Consider the following 22012-nt stretch of genomic DNA (forward strand, 5'->3'; position numbering starts at 1 on the left):
CAGATTAAAGGTAAATTCAAGTTCTTAACATGTCCTTCCCTGGAGAAAACACAGAAAAAGGAAAGAGGAGGAAAAAAATAGGAAATTCTGGAAGTATGGCATCCAAAAGACGGACTCCAAAAACACTCTATGTCCTCACTTAAATATAAGCAAAACTATCTGGTTAAAGGTTCACATTGATTTTAGGATGCATCTAGATTCTGAATACTAAGATGGAAAAAAAATGTCCTCTTGGGATGGTAATGGGTTTCCCAACAGATGTCTTCCAATCCTGAACTCTGGTCTCCTGAGAGTAGAGACAAGGGACTTGAAGATGGAGTTGCTTCATTTCCAGCTGAAGCCACCCGAATACTTAAGAGGGCTGTCACACTGACTGTCACAGGGACATGGGTTTGTGCACATGAATCTGTATGAACTGAAACAGCCTCTGCAGAATAAGGAGCCCATGCATTTTATTCCAGTCCCGGCTCACCAAGCCCTGCAAGGCTCCCACAACTCTGCCCTTTGGATTATGGAGGGGAAAAAAAATAACTGTTTGATTTTTGGGGCCACAGGATACAAGATGGGTCTAGATTGTACAAGGAGCTTACACACTGAGGCAAGAAAGCGTGCAAACAGGAGCAGGGATTCTTCACCCCTTGGGTGAACCAGTGCTCAAGACATGGAAGGAGGACCTCAGTCACCCTCCCAGAGTCCACCTGGGTTTGTGATTCTGGCTTTTATTACCACGTTCAGCTCCAACTTTCATGTTCTCTTGAGAGGGAGAAGAATATCGATGTGTATCTATGACATCAATGATATCACCCCCAGGGTCGTTATATTTTTGTTCCTAGTATGATTTCACAAAGGGGCCCAGCAGCAGTCCTAGAGAAGACCAATGAAAGCAAAGGTGTCTGAGAATGACATAATACTGACTTCTCTTTTTTGGTAACAGTCCACAAAACGTGCACCCCGCTCTCCCGAGATATGGCGAGGCACAAGGGGAGGCAGAGGAGGAACTGTGGGTGGGACACTGTACCGTGCAACATCAGGATCATGCAGCCAGTGCCAACAGGACAGAGAAGTGAGAACGGGACTCAGGGCTCTGGATTTGCCCCAGGGGGAGGGGCTGGCAGTTTCCAGGTAAGTGCCCGGCTCTCAGGAACACTGTTTGTCCAGTTCTTGCATGCCAGTTCCTGGGGCTCGCCATCCTGGCCCGGCCTTAACCCTCATCCTCCCTCAGTTCAGTGGGTAGGAATTTATACTGCTGCTGGCGGATCTGGGCCAGTTTTTTCCTTGCTTCTTCCAGTTCTCGTTCTTTCTTTAGCATTTCCTCCTGGGCAGCGATGATCTAGAAGAAGAGCAAGATAATCTCATGCTTTTAAAGAAATCACTGTCTCCCATGGGACACAGCAGTGCACTGGGAATAGCATTCTTAGCTCGTGACACCAGCTTCATGCAATGGTTTGGGTTTTGAGACCAATGATCCAACTGACCCAAGAAAATGAGCTGACTTCTGGCCACTGATTGAAGCGCGGACACCTGCTACATCACTGCTGTGCACCAGGCTCTGGTGTGAGTATTCCACAGAGGTTGTCCCACCATCTTTGGGCCAACCTGTGATGTATGCTCTACCAAAAGTCCTATTTTTCCAGTAAGGAACCTGAAATTGAAAGGTATGGGTCCACCTTCCTACAGTCACTTAACTAGAGCAGAAGGAACCAGTCCAGGTGTTCTTAATGCTAAAACTGGTGACTGTTACCACTAGATGGCCTCCAGATAGAGTTAGCTCTTGGCATATGGGAGACTGGTTCCCTAACACTTCTCCCATGGGTGCTCAAGTACCTTATATAAAAGGCTATGCACATCCTGCTGTATACCTGAAAGCATCCCTAGACTACTTATAATACTGAATATAATGTGAACACACACACACACACACACACACACACACATATATATATATATATATATATATATATATATATATATATATATAAAATTGTTATGCTGTATTTTTTAGGGAGTAATGAAAGGAGAAAAGTCTGTACATGTTCAGTGCAGATGCAATTTTTCTTCTGAATGTTTTCAACCTATGGTTGGCTGAATCTGAGGATGTGAAACCCATGGAAAGATTCAGAGGGAAGCCTATATTGACTTCATGCTTCTAAGGTGACTGAGGAATACTAACTGGGAATTATGTGAAAAGTCCAAGTTTGTGTTCCAGAGAGTCAAGTAAATTCCAATGAGTACTCTAAGTGAGGTGGGGGCATTGAATGCAGCATTTTCCTGATTTGTGTGATCACAGACCCTCCTTTGTGTTACTTCTTATGGAAGAAGTGCATCAAGAAACACATTCTGGTAAAAATGCATCCAGCGCATAGCCAAAATAGGGAGAGTTGCAGGAAAAGTTAACTGATAGGAAAAACTGTCTCAGATGATGGATCTGTGTTAATGCACAGAAAAAAACTGCAAGCCTGGTTTCTGGGTGTTCCCTCTCATTGTCATACATGAGAATGCCACTCTGCCTAAGTTAGTCCCATGTATTCTAAAAATTCGGGGAGACAGTCAGCATTCATTCTCTCTGTAGGGCCAAATGACTAGAGTTGGCAACAGCTTCAAATATATCACTGTATTTAAATAACATTGCTGTTCTCTAATTTCCATTCTGTTTTCCTCTGCAAAACAAAATCCCTGAATTTTAGCTAGGTAGATAGTTAATACTATACTTCCCAGCCTCCTGTGTAGCTAGGATGGCCACATGACCAAGTGTTGACCAATGGCATATAAGCAGAAGTGATATATGCAACTTCAGGGTCACGTCCTACCCTCTTGCTGGTTAATAGAAAGCTGTCTTGGACCAAATGGCCAAGGGCACTCTCTCAGGCGTGGTAGAATAATAAGGCAGATGGAGTTTGGGTCTCAGAAGTGAAGGACTCATCACATCATCCCTAGACTGCTTACACCCAGTTACATGAGGAGAAATAAGTTTCCATCTTATTTAAGTCACTGTTCCTTTGTGTACCTATTATAACATAACATCTGTCTCGGGAATAAACTCTACTATAGACTTAGTCACAAACCTGAGCAATGCCCCCCACAAACTTTGTTTTGACTACGACATCATCATCGTCAGTTTTGCCAAATGCTGCCTTCTGGGCTGCACGAACAAGATTGTCTGAGGCTCTTTTCACAGCATTCCCTGCTGCCTGGAGAGGGAACAAAACACACGTCACAGCATTAGAAACAGTAAGAATGGCATGAAGTTACAGTTCATGAGACCATGAGTTAATTTATCATTCAATTATAACATAGATGTTCTCTCTAGCCAGTGAGTATTCAGGTGTCCCTTCATCCATTCATCAATTCTACCAACACTGGCACTTACCTACCCAGTGTTGAATAAGTTACTTTTTGACCCCCAAGGAGCACAGACTTTTGAGGGGAATTACAATCATGCAGTAAATGACGATAGCAAGGTGATATGTGTATTAACCGAAGTGTGCTTGGGGGCTGCTTCCTTGGCCTAGAAAACCATGGCTGCCTTCCCCATCGAACTCAGTGTGCACTTGAAGACGTGGCTCAGACATCACCTTTTCCTGTCTGCCTCAGCCCTACTTCCACTCTTGGTGCCCCTGGAGTGCCCTGTGCTTGATTCTTCACATCCCTCATTGCTTCTGTAGTTGCCTGTCTCCCTCCTGGACAGTGACAACTTGGGGCAGGAGCAGTAATTTGAATCTCTGCATCCCTAGCACCTGGCACGGGCTACTGAGAGTGAACATCTAGGGAAGATGATCTGAGGGAAGAAAGGACTATGACCACACAAGCAAGGGAGTGCCCACCCCTGAATGGAGCACTGGGATCTCACCATATCTAGGACCTTTACTACTATACTTTATAGCACAGTGGGCTTCATGCCACAAGCTTAAGCATAGGGTGAATTATAGAGACAGGTATAGAAAAGCTTTTCAATGTGAAGTCTACATTTTCTTAAAGGCTGTTGCCCATTCTGGGCTTATTCTTTTTTGTTTTTTTGTTTTTTTTCCCTAATACTTGGGATGAAACCCAAGTGTGCTTTACCACTGAGCAATGTCCCAGATGTTTTTGTTTTTTATTTTGAGATAGGGTCTTACTAGTTGCCCAGGCTGGCCTTGAACTTGCAATTCTCCTGCTTCAGTCTCCTGAGTAACTGGGATTAGAGGCCGGCACCCCTGGGCCCAGTTCTGGCTTCCTCTTAATGCTTATGAAGCATGAGACTGAGGACTTGTCCTCTGCCAGCTGAGGTTTGGAATTTTCTTCTAATGTCAGTCAAAGCTTTAGTAAGCTTCCCATATTCCTTACCCAGCACCCCTCATGAGAGGTTAGCAAAGAGAAAATTAAGAGATTTTTTTCCCCAAAGTTAACTGGCCCATCTGGTTGGTGGTCTAAAGTGACCAGTGAGGATTACAAGGATTTGCACAAGAGGAGGAAGGAAAGTAAGTTAATGTATGACAGTCATTGTGTGCTGGTTCTCTAAGGTACTCTGTAGCCCCACTTTTCTGATATGGAGACTGAGGATAAGGAACTTGTCTAAGACCTGGTGACTTGTCAGGTTTACAGCTGAGATCTGGACATAGGTTTGTTGAGCTCCGGAGAACTCCTGAGGTGTCTGTAAGGGGCTCAAACATGACACTACAGTGTCCATAAATCATGTAACAAGAGTGGTACTGTGTTTATCCTGTGTGAATTCTTAGAACTTCCAAAACCCCGTTCATGTCCACTATCCTATTTGACCCTCATGAGTCTGGAGTGGACATTTCCACACCACGCTGCAGATGAAGCTTTGGAGGTCTTAAAGTTCTGAGTGATTTGAGACCCAGGTGTATGAGACCATGCACCTGACACATGGTAGAGGCAGGCAGCAGCCCAGGTCTCTTGCAATTCAGGCTGTGTTCCTCAAAGGTATCCCCCAAACTCAGGAACCACAATATTCAGAAACATGCAGCTCCTAGTTCCCTATAAGAGTCAGTAAAAGCGAGGAAGGTGGGTCAGAGAGACTCGGGAGGGTCACGCTACAGAAACACTTGGGGGTTTTTAAAATAAAACAAGGATTCTGAGTTCTGATGGAGTGGTTCAAACATTTCTGCCCTTTATGATTTCACTCATGACTTATATAAATGTATTTTAGTAATATAAACAATCTGCATTACAAAACATTACAATAATGAAAATCCAGAAAATTGGAAAGAAACAAAATACCCAAAATATAAGAAAATTCTATCATCATGCATGTAATACCATGCACTCATTAAAAATGAGACTCATGAAGAATGGAGCCTTATCTTCAGGAGGAAAAAATGTGTATGATAACACGGTAAGCGAAAAGAAAGCAGAATGTGTCTTGCTATGATTACAATCAGACAAAGTTATCTTATATGTAGATAATAACAGAAAACAATGAAACACTGACGTGTGGAGATGTTGAGGCTAAGGGGGTTTTCTATTCAAACATTTAAAGTATTTTTATAATTACAATAATCAGTGTATATGCACTGGGAAGGACTTGATTGTCACCTTTGGGGATATGGTCTCTGGGATTCCGGGAAACCTCAGCAACATGCTCAGATTCCTCATGGTGCTTTCGCTCCCTGCTGGGGTAAACACTGATTCAGGGCATCCTCTGAGACAGGCACCAGGTTGGGAGTGAGAGGTGCCAAGGTGAAGTCATGGTACGTAGGAAGCACACAGCCTCATCACAGACATCAAAATAAACCTGGTACCATGTGACCAAGAACCATAAGATTGGTCAGGCCAGGGGCGCTGGCAGGAGACAGCAGGGACTGAGTGCCCAAGACCCAGGAGCCCTGAGGAGGGCTTTCCAGAAGAGGTGACTTTGTGGTGAGCCCCAAAGGACAAGTAGGAGTTTGCCCAGTTGGGCTGGCAGGAAGGAGAGCCAGGGCATCCTAGCTAAGTAAGGGCCCCAAGGATCAGCCCTAGAGGCACAGGTGGAGATGTAACCTTGGTGGGGCAGCAGGTGTAGAATGTATGGACGCAGGAGGCGGAGGATGAGGCTGGACAGTGGGACAGAGCTGGCTGATGAAGGCCTGGTGGGTCATGCCAAGGAAGTGAGACTGTCCCCTTTGGCGACACTTACCCGCTCCAACAGGAGTATTTTCCCACCAGCATCAGTGACCATTACCTGTAGCCGCCTCATGGCCTCTGAGTCCTGGTCGGCTTTCACCTTGCAGGCCACAAGGAGCTGAGCTGTGGAAGCAGCGACCTGCTTGGCAGATGAGATGAGCTTCTCCTCGCTGGCATGTCCCTGAACAGAGGCATTGGCTGCCTCACAGAGACTGCTGGTTGCAGCTGCCACCATTCGGGCCTGAGGACAGTCAACAGAGAAGTGACCCAAGGCCCAAACCTCCCTCAGAAGAGCCACAAAAAAAAGGAGGAAGAAGGCAACTCACGGCAGAAATCAGTCCTTGTGACCATTGTCCGTCATCTGCAGCATTGGCGGGGCTGGAGCCCACCTGGAAAGTGGAGAGGGAAACCTGCAGTTGGGGCTGGAAGGCCAAGGTGGCCTGCAACCCCCACACACCCTTCCTTGTCCTGTAGCTGGACACACAGCACCATCTGGTGACACCCACCAACAGCACTGGCCCGAGAATAGAGCAGTGCTTTATCTCACAGGACACTGGCCATGGCCACACTGCACCAGCACATCCTGGTTGGTTTCCACCTGGGGCCATCTAAGATGCAAAGGGAACTTCCAGGTACTGTGTTTCTAGAAAATGGCTTGGGAATGATGAACTGGTGCCGGTGTCCTCTGCTGACCTTGCCCCATTTTAAACATGGAAGCCACCATGTTCTCCTCTTTCTTAAGGAAATTCAGATTATTTTGTCAGGGGTGCAGAGTGGAGTAAGAGGCTGGAAGTAAGGAGGATCTCTGGTAAGAAGGGATTTTTCTGTAGATCTAGAGGGTGTAGCTATGGGGGGGAAATACCTTCATAGGGTGGGAGGTGCCAGCGAGGGCAGGGATGAGTATCTCAATTTGAAAATGAAACTGGGGATCTGTCACCAATTACAGGCACCTGCTGGATATCAGATAAAATTCCATGGTCCTACATATTATCTTAGAATCCACCCAGGATCAGCGGAACCGCCTTTGCCACCTTTTTAAATGCTTGAACGTGTGAGTTCCATGGAGGACAGGAAGTGTGCCATATTCGAGGTAGATTTTCCTGATGTCTAGTGCTATGTCTAGCTCATACTCAGCCCTTTGGATGTTGAAGTAAACTGAAATTTTTAGGTAGGACCTTCTGTTTGACGATCCATCTGTGGTCTCTGTTTTGACCAACAAGAACTTGATGAATATGCAAGACAAGTTCAGCACCCTGCTGGATCTATAGGTGCTACATGAGAAGCCTGTGTGCCAGGTGGGGAGACCCACGTGCATTGACACTGAGTAACATCATACAATGTCTTGGAGAGAAGAGTCAAAGAATGTGGCTAAGTTCATAAGAGACTTCCCGGGGGAAGAGGCATGGCCACTGGTCACGTAAAACTTCTCGTCTGTACAAGATGTGATCCATCTGTCTATACTGAGAGCAAAGGCCTTTTAATATCAAACACAAGTATCTGAGAATGACAGTGACCAAATTCCCCAGACCCACAGCCAGACAGGCTTCTATAGTGCCTTGAGAGGCTCTCTGTAAGACACATTTCGATTGGGTGGTTCCATGTTGTAGGGAAATAACAGGACGCCTGGTATATTTTCAATTGGAAGTCTGCTGCATATCCAGAAGTCCTCTTCTAGTGCAGACAGAAGGGGTGACTGGACATGAAACAGACTGAAGAAATCTCAGGTTTAAACCCAGGCTGGTCTTTTGACCAAAAGGCTTAGAAAAGTGCTAACGGCAAAGTTGGCCAACATTCAGCTCAACAGTTCTAAAAGCAAATGGAGCCATATGCAGTTGCAAAGTGGTATCACAAAGCTCCTGACTGTGCGGCTTATGGGTCATTCACCAGGAAACCATGACAGTTTACATCTTTAAACAGTCTAATGTACAGTGGGAATATAAGTTTCTCGTTCGGCCCTGATGGCTGCCTGGAATGGGATACTATTCTTCTTAACAAGAAACAGATGAGAGGCTCAGAAGCCAAGCCTTTTATTCGGTCAGCTGAGTTTAAGCAAACAGTTTTCAGTGGCTGGGGCAAAGCCTGGCAACTCAGGTAGAGAAGCACGGCACACATTTCCTCAGCAGGGCTGAAGGCTCTCTCCTCTCTTCTTTGGCTTCTCCTGCTCTGAAAGTGCTCTACACTGGCCAGTCAGGTTTACCCACCTTTCCTTGGGCCACTAGCTCCCTCTGGGCTGCGGAGGCTGATTTGACCAGGGCACTCGTGGCAGCAGCAATGGATTTAGCAGCTTCCAAGATCTGTTCTTCAAAATCCAAGGTCTCATCTGCTTGCTATAATCAAAAGAAAACCATGTCATATGCAATTCATATCTACAAATGATTCTTTCTGCCAGACTACTTACTCCTCTGTCATCTGGCTCTTCCTTTGCCTATCACTTTTTGTGGACAAACCACAACCCAGAAGAAAGGCCTAAGCTCTCAGGAGGCCTCATCTGCTGCTTTCCCTGTCTCACCCCTGCCCATCCACTTCAGAAGGTAGAAGTCATTATCTGTGACGTTCTATACAAGTTTTAAACCAGGAAATTCTAAGACAAACTATTCTTCCAGACCAGAATCTTTAGAGAAACAAATTCACTGTGAACAGATAAACTCAAATGCTTCCAGCAGCACCAATAACCCTCATGAAAATAATAATCATCAAAATCCAAAGAGTGACTTGTGGCTCACTCTGCCAGAGCTTAAGCCTCAAAAATGCATTGAAAAATGAAAAGATGGTAATTTGTTCTGAAAAGTCATTTTTTTTTCTTGAGTAAAAACAAAAGCAAAGTAGCATCTGCATTTCTGTGGCTGAGCACAGAGTTATATATTAACTTATTGTATAATAATAATATTGCCCAGTGGGGGAAAGAAATCAAGACAACATGACATTGAGGCAGAGCCTGTTCAGTCACTTGGACACATGAAGACTGGTTTCACCTTGGGGGGAACCCTGTTCACCACCACCAAGTCCCTTGTGACCAAAACAACCCAGGAAGCTGGGAAGAAGCTTTGGGAAAGTGGGACAAGTGGAAAGTCAGTGGTTGCAGGCTGGGAGGGACGGTGCATCACATTGGGGTGGTCAGACTTGGAAGACCTTCAAGGTCCTCAGTATTAAAATTCTATGACACTAAGTCAATTCAGTTAAGCTGTCCTTAGCTTGAAGAATGTTAAACGTGTCTGATGTGAAAAGATGATGGTCAGCCACAGCAACACTTCTCTCTATATGGGTGGTAAAATACACATAGCATAAAGTTTACCCTTTTAATCCATTTTAAGTGTATAAGTCAGTGGTGCTAAGCACATTCACAATGTGTAATAGGAATACATGTTTAAGACTGCCTGTTATGTGCCAAGCATTTTGTTAGGCACTTCTATGTACACTAAATTGTTTGTTCTCACCAACAAAGAAAAAATCCTATACTGAAATTATCTTTATCCTTATTTTTACAGTGAGAAGACTCAGGCTCAGGGAAGTGGAGTATTTGGCCCAAAGGAACATGGAAAAATGAATAATAATTGAAGCTAGAATCTAACACCTAATATCTCTGACTTCAAATGATGTGCTTTTACTAACCTAGGTCTTAGGGTATCAAAGAAGCCGATCAGGTCATAGGTTCAAAATTAGCCTGCTCATGGGCCCAAATAAAACATCAGCCAATTTTTTTCCAGATCTCTGTTCTTAATGGTCATATCTTGAATGATGAGAGATGCTAATTTTTTTATAATCCATTTTATCCAAATAAATTTCAATACATAGCTAGTGGATTTGAAGAAAGATCCACTAGACATGCATTGAATAAGTTTTTTCATACGCATTTTATAACTTCTGATACAGAATTTGTATGTTTTTCTTATCTCTAACAATCTTGCTCAAAGAGTATTCAGGACAGAAATGAATTCAGCTCCCCTGGATTCATTTTGGGTTGGCAGGGTATAGAATTTACTGAAATACAAAAATGACTTGTCATAAGACACTGACATAAAAGGTACTCTTGTGCTTAGTTCCCAAATAAGCAACACTAGGCTTAATGCAGATATAGATATATGTGTGGGTGTGTGTATATTTAATGACCTTGAGATTAACAGCTTTTCCAGCAATTTATTCTGCAAAAGAAAATCAAGCGCATGATAGATTAAGCCACTAGGGAAATCACTGAATTTTTGACATTAAAGGGTGTGGCACTCATTTTGCAGACAAGGAAATGGAGGCCCAGGTTAGTCCCTAAGTCTCCTAGACTCTTGTCTCAGGTGGCCTTGGCTATACCATGAACTCCAAGCTTGAGTTCACTTTATAGTGTGGAGTACCAGTCACCAGATTTCTGATTTCCCCAATTTTATGATCCATAGAAATGGAATTTCCTTAAAATTAAGTGCCAAATTTAGTATGGGCAGATCTGAGTTAATCATCTTATAACACAGTACTGACTTGAAGGGCCTCCCACAACTTCTGCTACTCTAGAGGTTTTTTTTTTTTTTTTAAAGACACATGCTTAAAATAGATATTCAACGATATTTAACTTGGAAATACTTTAGACACCCACAAATTTTTTCCTGGCCTTGGCAACTGCTGTATCCATCAAATGCTCTTTGATGGATCCCAATTTTTCTTCCCATAATATCTCTAATGCTTTAAAACAGACACTGTACAAAGTCTTATCTCCAAAAGATATTTGTTCTGATTAGAAAGCACTTGAGTTTCCCAAGAAAGGCTCAACAAAGCCTAATGCACTGGAGAGAGGCACGGAGGGCAGATGTATCAATGCTCCAGCTTGATGGAGTCCAGGATGGAATCCACTGTATTTGCAGATTCCTGTCTTGCTGTGTGTCAGGATTCCCATCAGGAAGAAATACCCACCCTGTCTCTCTCTCTCTCTCTCTCTCTCCCCTTCTGAAAACAGCATCACTTAATGTTTCAGGCCCTTCAAGCCTGAGAGAAAACAGGATCTCCCTAAGCTGAGTAGACTTGGTGAAAGGTCTGCGTATTCCAGTCAATGTTCCCGCGGGTGAACTTGGGCTCCTACCAGCTTCCAGAATGGAATCTGGGAGAAGGGAAATGAGGGTTGTGGGTGGGAGAGGCATACACTTAGCCAGATTGCAAAAGGAGAGAAAGTCTTTGAAAGACTTGTACATAAAAGGATCACAATTAAGGATGTGTTAACAGAATAATTCCTCCTGGAGCTAGGAGACTGGGGAGAAAAAGAACAGCCATGCAGAGCTGCTGCAAGGGAACCCAGGTGGGGAAGCTGCAGACCAGGCACCATAACCCACTGAGGTCTGGGTCTCCCCTCCAAAGGGCCAGAGTTGTCAGTCTTCTCTTTAGCTGAGATACTTTGCTGACCTGACCCAGGGCAGCTGGATCTGCCTGTTCGGCTTATGGGAGGCTGAGGACAGTGAAATCCTCCACAACTGGATCATGCAAAGACCATCAAGATTGTTGAAATAATCTTTAAGTGATAATGACTACTATATGTGGTCGTTTCTGTTTCTTTATAACTACTGCATCAAGTGAAGGCAAAGAACTTAAGAAAATACGTCCTGAACAGATAGCCCTGGCTACAGAATTGCCAGAGGATGATGCAGATTCTGCTTTGGCAGGTCCAAATCTTTATTTCTAAGGGAGGTAGTTATGGACTACTCTGTGGGAATTGCTGGCCCAGACTAAACAAAACAAATGTCAGTTACTCCCACCAATCTGTGATCTGCTTTAGGGTACATGTTGTATTTTACTCAATTGATGTTTCTCTACACAGAATCAGGCAGAAGAGCCCTGTGATAGATAGTTGTTGAATGAGTGCATCTATTCAAAAGCAGTCTCCCAAGTTCCAGCATGCAGCCAGAGGACAATGCACATGGCAGGAGGAGAAACACATACATTAAGTGTCCACATCATTCACTGTCCACTCCTGAATCACGGGGAATGGATGCGCACACAGCAACCAGCAGGCTCCTGCCCTGTTTGAGGGCCTGGGTTGTTAATCCTACCTCTACCAGCATCCCTTAACTAGCATTCATAGTTTGTGACAGTTAGCCATGCACATACAAATGTAAACACAGGGCATTTTACCAAGAGGTGCTGTTATTTAACAAAACAGCTGGGAAAAATGCTAACAGATGTAGGAAGCATCTACTCTGTCCCATGAGGGTATTAGCTGCAGTCTCTCAGGGCTGAGTCTCATCATTGGCCACAATGTCCCCTTCCCCAATTTCCTCTAGTTGAAAGGCTATTGGCTGGGCCACATCCAGCTCTTATACCCATTGTTTTTCCTGGCCTATCTGGCAGATTCCAGACTGTGATGGATTTATCCTCATCTGGGCTTTTTTATAGCTTTGAGAAAGGTCTAAGTGTCCTTTTGTTGTTATTTTTCGTGCTTGCTGATCTTCTGTAGGGCTGACCTTTTAAAAAAGTGAGAGACCTGGTGAGAGCCCTCTTGGGAAAGGCTACACTTTGGGTTGGCTCCCTTCCCATGCTCAGGAACTCAGGAGAGCATTCAAGTTCCCTGTTTTGCTCGGACACATCTCAAGTTTCAGGAGCCAGAGTTCCCACTGGAGTAGGAGAGGGAAAGCAGAATGGAAAAGAGAGGAAAAAGAGAGGCCTTTTCTCATTTTTATTTTGGATTTTGGCCTTTCAGGGGTTCTGAGAACATAATCTTTCCAACGACTCATTCTTCATTCTCTCCTACCCACCTGATGGGTGTTAGAAGTAATAATTCATGGATCTAAAGTATGACTGACTCTCAGTGGATGCTCAAGAACTTTTAGTAAGTCATTTCATTTTTATTTCCACTACTACATTTTTTTGTGGTCTTAAAAACTGGTTTTCAGACTTTCAGCTAAGGTAATTTTTAATCCATGTGAACCTTATATTAATCTCTTAGTTCTAATGAAGATTCTACCTGCCATTTCTGATTACAACCTAATTACAAAGAGAAAAATAAATAAAAATAAAGGAAGCAACAAGTGACACGATTCAGATGGGCACTGGACAATGTGGGCATTGGCCACTGCTCTGCACTATCTGACATGACTTCAGGTCTTTTTTTAATATATATTTTTCATTTGTTGATGGACCTTCATTTTATGAATTTATTTATATGTGGTGTTGAAAATCGAACCCAGTGCTTCACACATGCTAGGCAAGCACTCTACCACTGAGCCATAACCCCAGCCCACCTCAGGTCTTTACTACTGCCCTTTTCTAGGTATCAGTGCATCAGTTTTTGTTTATAACATGAGAAACAGCTCAGTTCTCTTGGTCTTTAACTTAGACATGTTATCATTTCCTATTACATTCCTTAGAAGATTTCCACCAAAATAAGCAAGAGCTACATTTTCTCTCTTCCATCCTCACAGAAGTTCCACTTCTTTCCTGCTGCATCTTTATCGGTCCACCAGAAGGGCTCCTGGGCAATGCTGGGCAAGGGGAAAATTTCCCCTTCTGTGCTCCTGCTTTGTGAATTATGCTCCTGCAGCCCCTTCTCCCAGTGAACTTGGAGGTGAACGAGTCAATGGCACCCTTAGGAGATGGCCCTAAGGTCATGGCCCTGACTTCTGCCTCCCTGCTTGAAACCCCCTGTTGAGGGACTGCTTTGTTGAGAGTCCAAAAATACAATGTCATTTTTCTAACAATCAGTTACATAAAACAAAAGTATGACTCAGGTATCACTTTTCCAGTTGGGTTTTTCTTTTTTTTGTACTGGAATGGAACCCAGGGTGCTTAGTCGCTGAGCCACAGCCTCAGCCTTGTTATTTTTTGAGACAGGGTCTTGCTAAGTTGCTTAGTACCTTGCTAAGTTGTTGAGACTGGCTTTGTGATCCTCCTGCTTCAGGCTCCTGAGCTGCTGGGATTACGGTGTATGCCGCTGCACCCAGCTCCAGTTAGATATTATACTTTCCTCTGTGTTACTAAAAATCTTGGAGAATACTGACTATTAAAAGCAAGATCATTTATCAGAAACTTAAAAGTTCATTGGCTATACTTTTTAAAAAGGTATATTGCATATAATTTAAATGTCCTTCAGGGAAAAAAGGAAGCCAACACCTAGAACACCTGCAACACAAATGAGGCATGTTCCTGCCAGCTGGAAGCCCGAGTGGAACAGGCAGCCATGTTTTTCCATTTTCTGTCACGAGTTTGGCTGCTACCAGCTTGCTTCTGTTTTGAACTGAGAGGTTCCTTGGGGAAGGCCTTGGCTAAATCAAGAAGAGCTAGATCAGCTTCTCTTTTGGAGAACCCATGGGTAGGTTGGCTCTAGGAGCAACACCCTTACTAGTTCTAACAAAAGGTAAATCTCCCAGAACAATTGGAACTGCCAAAAGCCTAGGCCTGGACAGCTGGCCTGGGCCCTCCCAGGTTAGCCTGGTTTCAGAAAAGCTCTAGGGAGACTAAAAAGACCCAGTGGTAAACAGAGAGAGAAAGTACTGTCAAATGGTTAGGCCTGGGACCAAGCAGGCACCATCTCTACATCCAGATGAGCAGTAAATGCAAGTTCATGCACATTCTATTGGAAAAGGGTCAAACTTGCATGATGAGTACCTTGGGAGTGGTTTCTCCTGTAGCATCCATTGCTTCCTTACTTGTTATTTTCAAAATGAAAATTAATAATATTAATGAAATGATCTTCTAATTATTATTTCTGATGTAAAAATCTGTAAAGATTTCATCATGCTCCCAAGAAAGGGGGTCACTTGAATGTCTATATAGGAAGCATGGACAAAGAAATGGTAACAGAATTTTTCCAAAGATCTAATCAGATAAATTTACTATATCTATGCCCCTTTAACAGAAGTCCTCTGTGTGTGTATCAGGAGGGTCTGACAAGGAGCTAGAGGAGTCAGGTCACTTTGGAATGTGTCCTGGACGAGTTCCCCACACACACTTGCTTTCAACTCTACAGGTTTTCTGGCCTGGAATTGATGAGTAGCACATGAGCCCAAAGCCCACAATTTAGCCAGACAGAAAATGCTGCATTTGCTTCTGCCCCTTCCTGAATATTTGTTTGCCTTTCTCCATTTACCAGAGGGCACGCTGGTCAACAGCAAAATCACCAAAAGAAACATGAAAATCCCACCACTTTAAACTAACGGACTTCATCTGAAGGTCCTTTCAAAACTGTTTGTTTAAAAATATAATGACTTACTGTTTATTTTGCATGGCCATTTGTCATTTCAAACAATAGCAAGTGGACTCTAAACCAAGGCCACTGTCCCTTACTGTGCAAAGGTGGGATGATTGTGACAGGCCCTCAAAACTCACCCAGCAGAGCATCTACTGACACACAGAGATCATGTCTCAATGGAAAAGGACTCCAAGGAGAGGTGCCACTTCATAAGTCCAGAAGTCAGGACTCCAACACTGTATATCCCTCTCCTGTGTCATTCATGATCCTGCCACTATACATTCAACGTTAGATGACCTGGTGACAGCTTCTAGACATAGTCAGGACACATTTCTTGATAGGGCATTGCTCATTTGTATACTCATTAGTGCTTGTTAAAAGAGCACTTCTTTTCTCCAAAAAACTGAACCATGAGCATAGTTCTCTTTCCAGAAAGTCCTGTTTATAAAATCTGTTAGTAAGAGAACTCAGAATGAACTCACATGTGCTTCATTGGCTGGTCTCTGAAGAAGATGATAAAACCAGCCAAAGGTGACTGTTACATATCAGAAAAAAATGTTTTCTATCCCATAATCTCAAACTTCCTGCCATAGCCAATTAGGCTTAGAATTATTTTCTGATTGCCCTCTTACTATAAATATTATTGACCTCTGCTGACAAACTCATCTGTAAAAGAAAATTCAACACAGTATAGTTCACATTGCATTACCTTTATTAGCTATATTCAGTCTTAACTGAGGTTTGTGTAAAGCCCTGTGCCTCACCACTTGATAAAGTTAATTTTGCTTATGTATTTTGGTACTCATATAGCAAGGAAAGTTACAGATAATTGATTTGTACTCTTTGAATTTTAATGGAAAACTTGGTCATAAAAATTGTGTGTGTGTGTGTGTGTGTGTGTGTGTGTGTGTGTGTGATGCTGGGGATTGAACCTAGGAACTTGCCCATGCTAGGTATAGCATTCTACCATTGAGCCACACCCCCAGTCCAAAATTTACTAACTTTTAAGTTGACGATCAGGATAAAAATGAACTGAAATGAAATATAAATCTAGATGTGTTTGGAGGTTAAAATCCTAACCTTTATCTCATGTCACAGACATGGGTTGGAATCTTCCATTTTTTTTCATCAAGCACACAACTAAGCTGTACAAAATATCTCAAGCTCTTATGAAACATCAAATAATAATAATTATTTGTTTCTATACTAAACAGATAATCTAAAATAATTGATACAGTTCTCAAATGCTATAAGAAGAAATGGAATAAAACATAATGAAATGTAATGAACACTCCATCTTCTAAATCTACTTATATTCTTTCCTGTTGCCTTATAAACTTTGTTAGGAACCCCCGGAGACAGGGCAAGACACTGTAGGAATATGTTTGATATATAGTTGGATTAAATAACAACCTAATATATCAAACATATCACACAGAGGCCTGCAGAAAAGGCATCCAGGTTTGACTGAGCTTGAGAATAGGCACAGCATTGAAGGCTGCACGGAGTGGTCACCATTGCAGCAACTTCCAAACCTGTCTCTGGAGCACAGGTCTGTCTGCAGGTGTGGAAACGGCGCCATTAGCGATATTGTCAACACATGCACCAGCACTTCCCGGCATTCTCATTTTGCCCTTACCCCATTTTCCCAAGTGAACAGTGGATTCAATAGTGTATCATTTGTTTGTCATTCATATGTGGGAGATTCCAGGCAAAAGGAGATACTTATATTTTAAGGGCCTGAGGTCAGAATATAACAGAATCATCTCATAAACCATGGACCGTTTTGTTGTTGTTTTTTTAAAACAGGCAACCTGAAGATGTGGTGAGCAGAGCAGTTGAAACAAAATTATTACACCTCCCCCAAACTATTATTCACAACAGTGCAAATGCTCCCTAGTTAAGAAAGGAAGCCATGTTTGTGGGTATGTGCCTGTGTGTGGTGGAGGTGGGTAAAGTTATAGGAATAGGGATGTAATAGCAATTGCTTTGAGTTGATGGCTTCTTCCAGTTTTACAGAAAATACCCATGTGGCAGGAACCTGGTTACCAGGAAGACACAGGAAGCAGACCATTTTAAAGTGTTTTAAAGTGCCCTTCCTAATGTAAATGTGGGAGCCACTGAAGTAGGCACCCTTATGTAAGGGTTTCAAATCATCAGTGATGTCAAATTCAACCTTTACTGAAGGATTCCTTGACTCTCCTATAAAACCCTCACTGCTAATGCAAAGTCCTCACTGGCTTACTTCAGCAATCACTGCTAATTTTTAAATGCTGTTATTTAAAAAATATTGTTTCATGAATATTTAAAACACAGAGTCCTCCATCATCCGAATTCCATCATCATTTCTTATACATTATCTACAGATCTCCTTCATATGTATTTTTAAAAAGAGTTGTAATCATAGTGAGTACACACATTCGTGTGTTTTTCCTTTGACCTCATTCCATGCACATCTTCTCTATTCTTTAATACTTCAATATCTCTCACATCCAACTTCTCATTGCTACAAACAGGGCTGCAAGGAACATCCCTCACACACACACTTCTCTTGAACTTCTTCCTCAGGACAGGTTCCTGGAGGTGGCATTAATGATTCAAAGGGCTTGTGCACAACACAATGGCCCCTGAGGGACTTGCCCAACCTTCTCTTTCAATGGGGGGCAAAAGGGTGTTATGTGGACTGAAACTGCTGCTCAGAGCCCACCTGTACCCCTCCCAGATAAGTCATGGTGATCGGGTCAGGAAAAGACTCTGTCTTGGTGCCTCTGATTCCCCATGGATTTTTTGCAAAGCTCAGACAAGTTAAACATATAAAGTACCTAGAAGACTGACTGGCAAGAGCCTTGTATTTGATCGTGTCAGCTCCCCTCTCTACCAGGGATCTCTGGAATAATGTTTATTTCAGTCATTTTCCTAGAATAAAAGATAAGTCCTAGAAGTACATTTTTGGCAATGATTAAGGTGACGATGAAGTAGTTATCATTTACTGGGTCTCATGGCATGTCAGGTACTGTATTCTTATATTATTTAATTGTTCCAACAACAATCCTACGGACTAGGGACTCTAGTAACTTGGTTCTTCCAGTCAAGAATCAAGAAGTAAATAAATGCACAGATAGAGTGAATACAGGGATTAGGGACTAACAAGATGTCAGAAGGACCCTGTAGCAGGACAAAGGGAAAGGGGTCTTAGTGAGGGCCCTTAGAATATGGTGAAATGCTCATGTTACACTAGTACCAAGCTAGTTCTCTAGTGGAATCAAAGTGTCTATTGACACGACTTCAGGCATGAGCAGATATGGAGGTTTTTGACTTATGGGAAGAGGTCACTTGTAATAAATCAGGTAAGGAAAAGGAGAGAAAAATCAAGCACCAGACCTCTAAATCCTAGTCACTGGTTGATTCTTAAGTTTAAAGTACATCATTCATTCAGGATGAACTTGATTTATAAAGCAGAAACAAAGACGTAACCAGAAAATGGAGCTGTTCCCTACACCCACTCTTAGCTCATAAGTTTGTAAGAAAAACTGACAGTATCGGGTAACCCAAGACACTCAGGTTAGAAACCAGCAGAGAGAACCCTGGTAAACCCCCAAATTAGAAGTCAAAACACCTAAGTTACATCTTGATGATAAAAATTTTAAATGCCTTAACTGAGTCTAGGATGATGATCAGGAGATATGTTCTGAGAACTAGAGGGTTTTAAGGATGTTCCCAAGTTTAATAGCCTCATTATATACTAATGTGTATTCTACACACAACATTGGCCCAGGAGCTGCTCTTGGGTGAGATGGTACATTTTGGTGTTCTTTGGTCTCACACAACAAAGCAGAATGAAATACCTAAATCACAGGATCCAACATTTTTTGAAGGAAAGAGCCAAATTTCATTTCCCAATGTATTTGGGTCCTTGGAAGGGGGGAAAGTTACAGGTACAGTAAAAACTTGTTTGAATGAGAAGAAAGAGAGAACGTCTTTGTTTCCACCATCTTCCTGATGAAGACAGTCAGACTGGCTTTGCCCAGACTAGGTCACCATTCTTTCATTTTAGAAGTGTCCTCCTCCTGCTAAATCTAAAAGTATCTTTCTCCTTTAAATGACTATTTCTTAACATACAATCATCATCTGATATTTTAAACATTTATCGTGATGACAAACATGGATGGAAAAAACAAACCAGCCAACTCCAGTCCCTTCTACACACTGAAAAAGTATGCTAATGGGTCCTCTTTTGAGGTTCACACTATTCTCTGCTGATTCTAAGGAAAGCCTCAACACTGCTATTTCTCTGTAAAAGGCATAATGGAAACCAGAGAAATGAAACTATCTCACATCCAATATCAGGAACGTTCAGCAGGAAGCATCCACTGCCTACTTTATAAATGGAACGAAGTCAAGATTGTAAATGCCCTGATTCTTCCTCTGGATGCCCAGAGCAATTTTTCTGGGTGGTTAACTTGAAAGACTCACCAGCTGTTTTTTTCCATATTTGTGTAAAAAGGTGCTGGGCAGGTAGAACAGGTTTGCTACTTGCTAGGTTAACCCCAGGGAAGAAGACAAGCTCCCTGAAGGACAAAGAGTTCCGTGGGTCAGCCCCTAGAAGACCAACTAATATCAGACAAGCAACCAAGAAACTACAAATCAACACTCACTTTAGGTTTTGCTCTTGGCTTCAGTTGCTCTAACTTCTTTGCAGCAGCCTCAATGGATGCTGCAGCCCCCAGTAATTCTGTTTCTGCAATGACGGTTGGGTCTTCTGGATCCACCCACTCTGTTCCTAACATCAGTCAAAAAAAAAAAAGAAAAGAAAAGAAAAAGTAAAGTAAAAGGTCATTCTTGATAGGTGCAGATGATGTCAGGGTATTGCCTTGATCACAAACAGTATCTGAACATCATGCAGGGAGGCCCACCAGTCTACTACCTGCATTGCCCCAAGGGACCTGGTCTCTAGCTCTCATCTGGATGTACAGGTAAGGAGAGCTAAGGTGATTTTCTGCCTCAGTTGTGTGTTTAGCCATAGGAGAAGTCATCAACAGCAGCTTCAGAGATCCAGATCTCATGGACCAAGGCTGGAGCCTTACTCTGCCTTCTAACTTAAAGCTCAGGAGACTTTAGACCATAGCATTTGCCATTCTCTTCTGGGAACACAAAGGGAAGAGTCACTCTGCTCAATTCAAAGGAAGGGACATTGGTGAGAAAATCTTGCCCTGGTGAATTGATTGGTTCTATATAAACAAGACAGGGTGTGCAAACAGGTACTCAGCACTGTTTTCTAAACATGTTTTTTTTTTTTTTTTTTTTTTTTAGTGAGAATAAATATCTTGGAAGAATGAAAATGCAGATAAAAATAAATGGTGAGTTTCCTAAGAACAGTGAGCAGTTCTAGATGGATTTTACCATTTAAGTAGAAGCACTTAATATAAAGACTGGAGAAAACACAAGCACCATGGAGAATGTTACTTTTAAAAAATCTAACTCGAGGCCCATTTGTTTAAACAGCACCTTGCTATACTCCTGGATGCATTTGCCAATGAAAGGCCAGGGTCCAGTTGGTGTGCTGATTCTCTGCTCAGTGACTGTCTTAAGCACTGTCCCCGAGCCAGCCTGAAAAAGGAAGCAGGAGAATCTGACCTACCTTTCATGGCTTCTGCTGCCTGGATGAGCTCAGTCACTGCACCCGCGACACGCTTGGAGAAAGCAGCCAGTTGCTGCTTGAGTTCTGGTGTTGGTTTCTGAAGAATCTATGAGTGAAGAACAAGTCAAGTGCATGAGAAGATGGCAACCAAGGTGATAGGAGGTGCTCTCGTTGGTGGATGTGCAGACACCCTGGTTTTCATTGCATATCTATCTCTGGGGGATTGCAGGGCTTTGGGGAGCAAAAATTTAAGACTCACTGGGCTTCACTGGAAAATGGAACCTGGCGTGTCTCTCAAGGTCCTTTTGATAGTTCTCAAAGATCACGAAAGGAGATGAAGTCCTTAATTGTCCTTTATTCATACTTTTATTTGTATATAAGAAATAGAGGCACAGGAAAATTGCCCAAAGTATAAGAACATTCTGAGTAAACCCAGAGCCCCAGGCTAAGGGCCAGCTGGTACTTGAGACAAAGCAAACATTGGACTGGAGAAAATGTGCAGCTGGGGGATCTTGTAGACAAAATCCCATGTGAGCAACAACTCACTGTTCAGAATGGTCATTCTGGAAAAAACAATCCATTTCCAGGGTTTTGACCACAAGCTTTCTTGCGAGAAGTCACAAGGAATGTGCTTTCTTTTGATGTGTTTCAAAGGTTTTAAAGATTGTCTTATGCTTTTTGTTTTTTATGGTTTTGTAAAAGGTATTAGAACCTTCGAACACCAATCCAACTTAAAAGACATTCTCAGATGATTTCTTTTAAAATCCATCCAAGAATTGAACCAAGAAAATGAGATGGGATGAGAGCTCTCACCATCTTTCACTACAGATTTAAATTCTGATGTGCACCATCCTCCTCCTTCCTAATTTTGAAATTGTCTTCCAACACTCTTTTCTACATCTCTTCCCATGTTTCACAATGGGAATCTTCAGATCCAGACACATGAAGACAGGAGAAAATTACAACTATCTCTAGACCATCCTAGTGGAGCCTGAGTAGGCAAATGCTGATTAGGGCTCAGGGTCTTAATAGCGAAGCAGCACATAAACATCATCAAATGGTTTTTCTATAGTGGTCAACAGAACATGAATAAGACTTAACACTTGTACTTAATGGTGAAAGAG

General features: G+C 42.7%; 1 protein-coding gene across 7 annotated transcripts in view; it reads right to left on the reverse strand.

The window, feature by feature from the left end:
• Nucleotides 1-435: 435 nt before the first annotated feature.
• Nucleotides 436-22012, reverse strand: part of Tln2 (talin 2) — a 392003-nt gene continuing 370426 nt past the window's right edge. For 6 of the 7 annotated variants that reach the window (XM_047538976.1, XM_047538970.1, XM_047538971.1 and 3 more), the window contains 7 exons: nt 20889-20994; nt 19906-20030; nt 8301-8426; nt 6426-6488; nt 6113-6340; nt 3063-3188; nt 436-1330 (listed from right to left, as the gene is read on the reverse strand). In XM_047538976.1, the coding sequence (XP_047394932.1) occupies nt 1202-1330; nt 3063-3188; nt 6113-6340; nt 6426-6488; nt 8301-8426; nt 19906-20030; nt 20889-20994 (903 nt within the window). In that variant the 3' untranslated portion in view covers nt 436-1201. The remainder of the gene's footprint in view (nt 1331-3062; nt 3189-6112; nt 6341-6425; nt 6489-8300; nt 8427-19905; nt 20031-20888; nt 20995-22012) is intronic. The other variant, XM_047538975.1, reaches the window with a different exon arrangement.

Source organism: Sciurus carolinensis, chromosome 2, assembly GCF_902686445.1.
Source record: "Sciurus carolinensis chromosome 2, mSciCar1.2, whole genome shotgun sequence".
Lineage (NCBI taxonomy): Eukaryota > Metazoa > Chordata > Mammalia > Rodentia > Sciuridae > Sciurus > Sciurus carolinensis.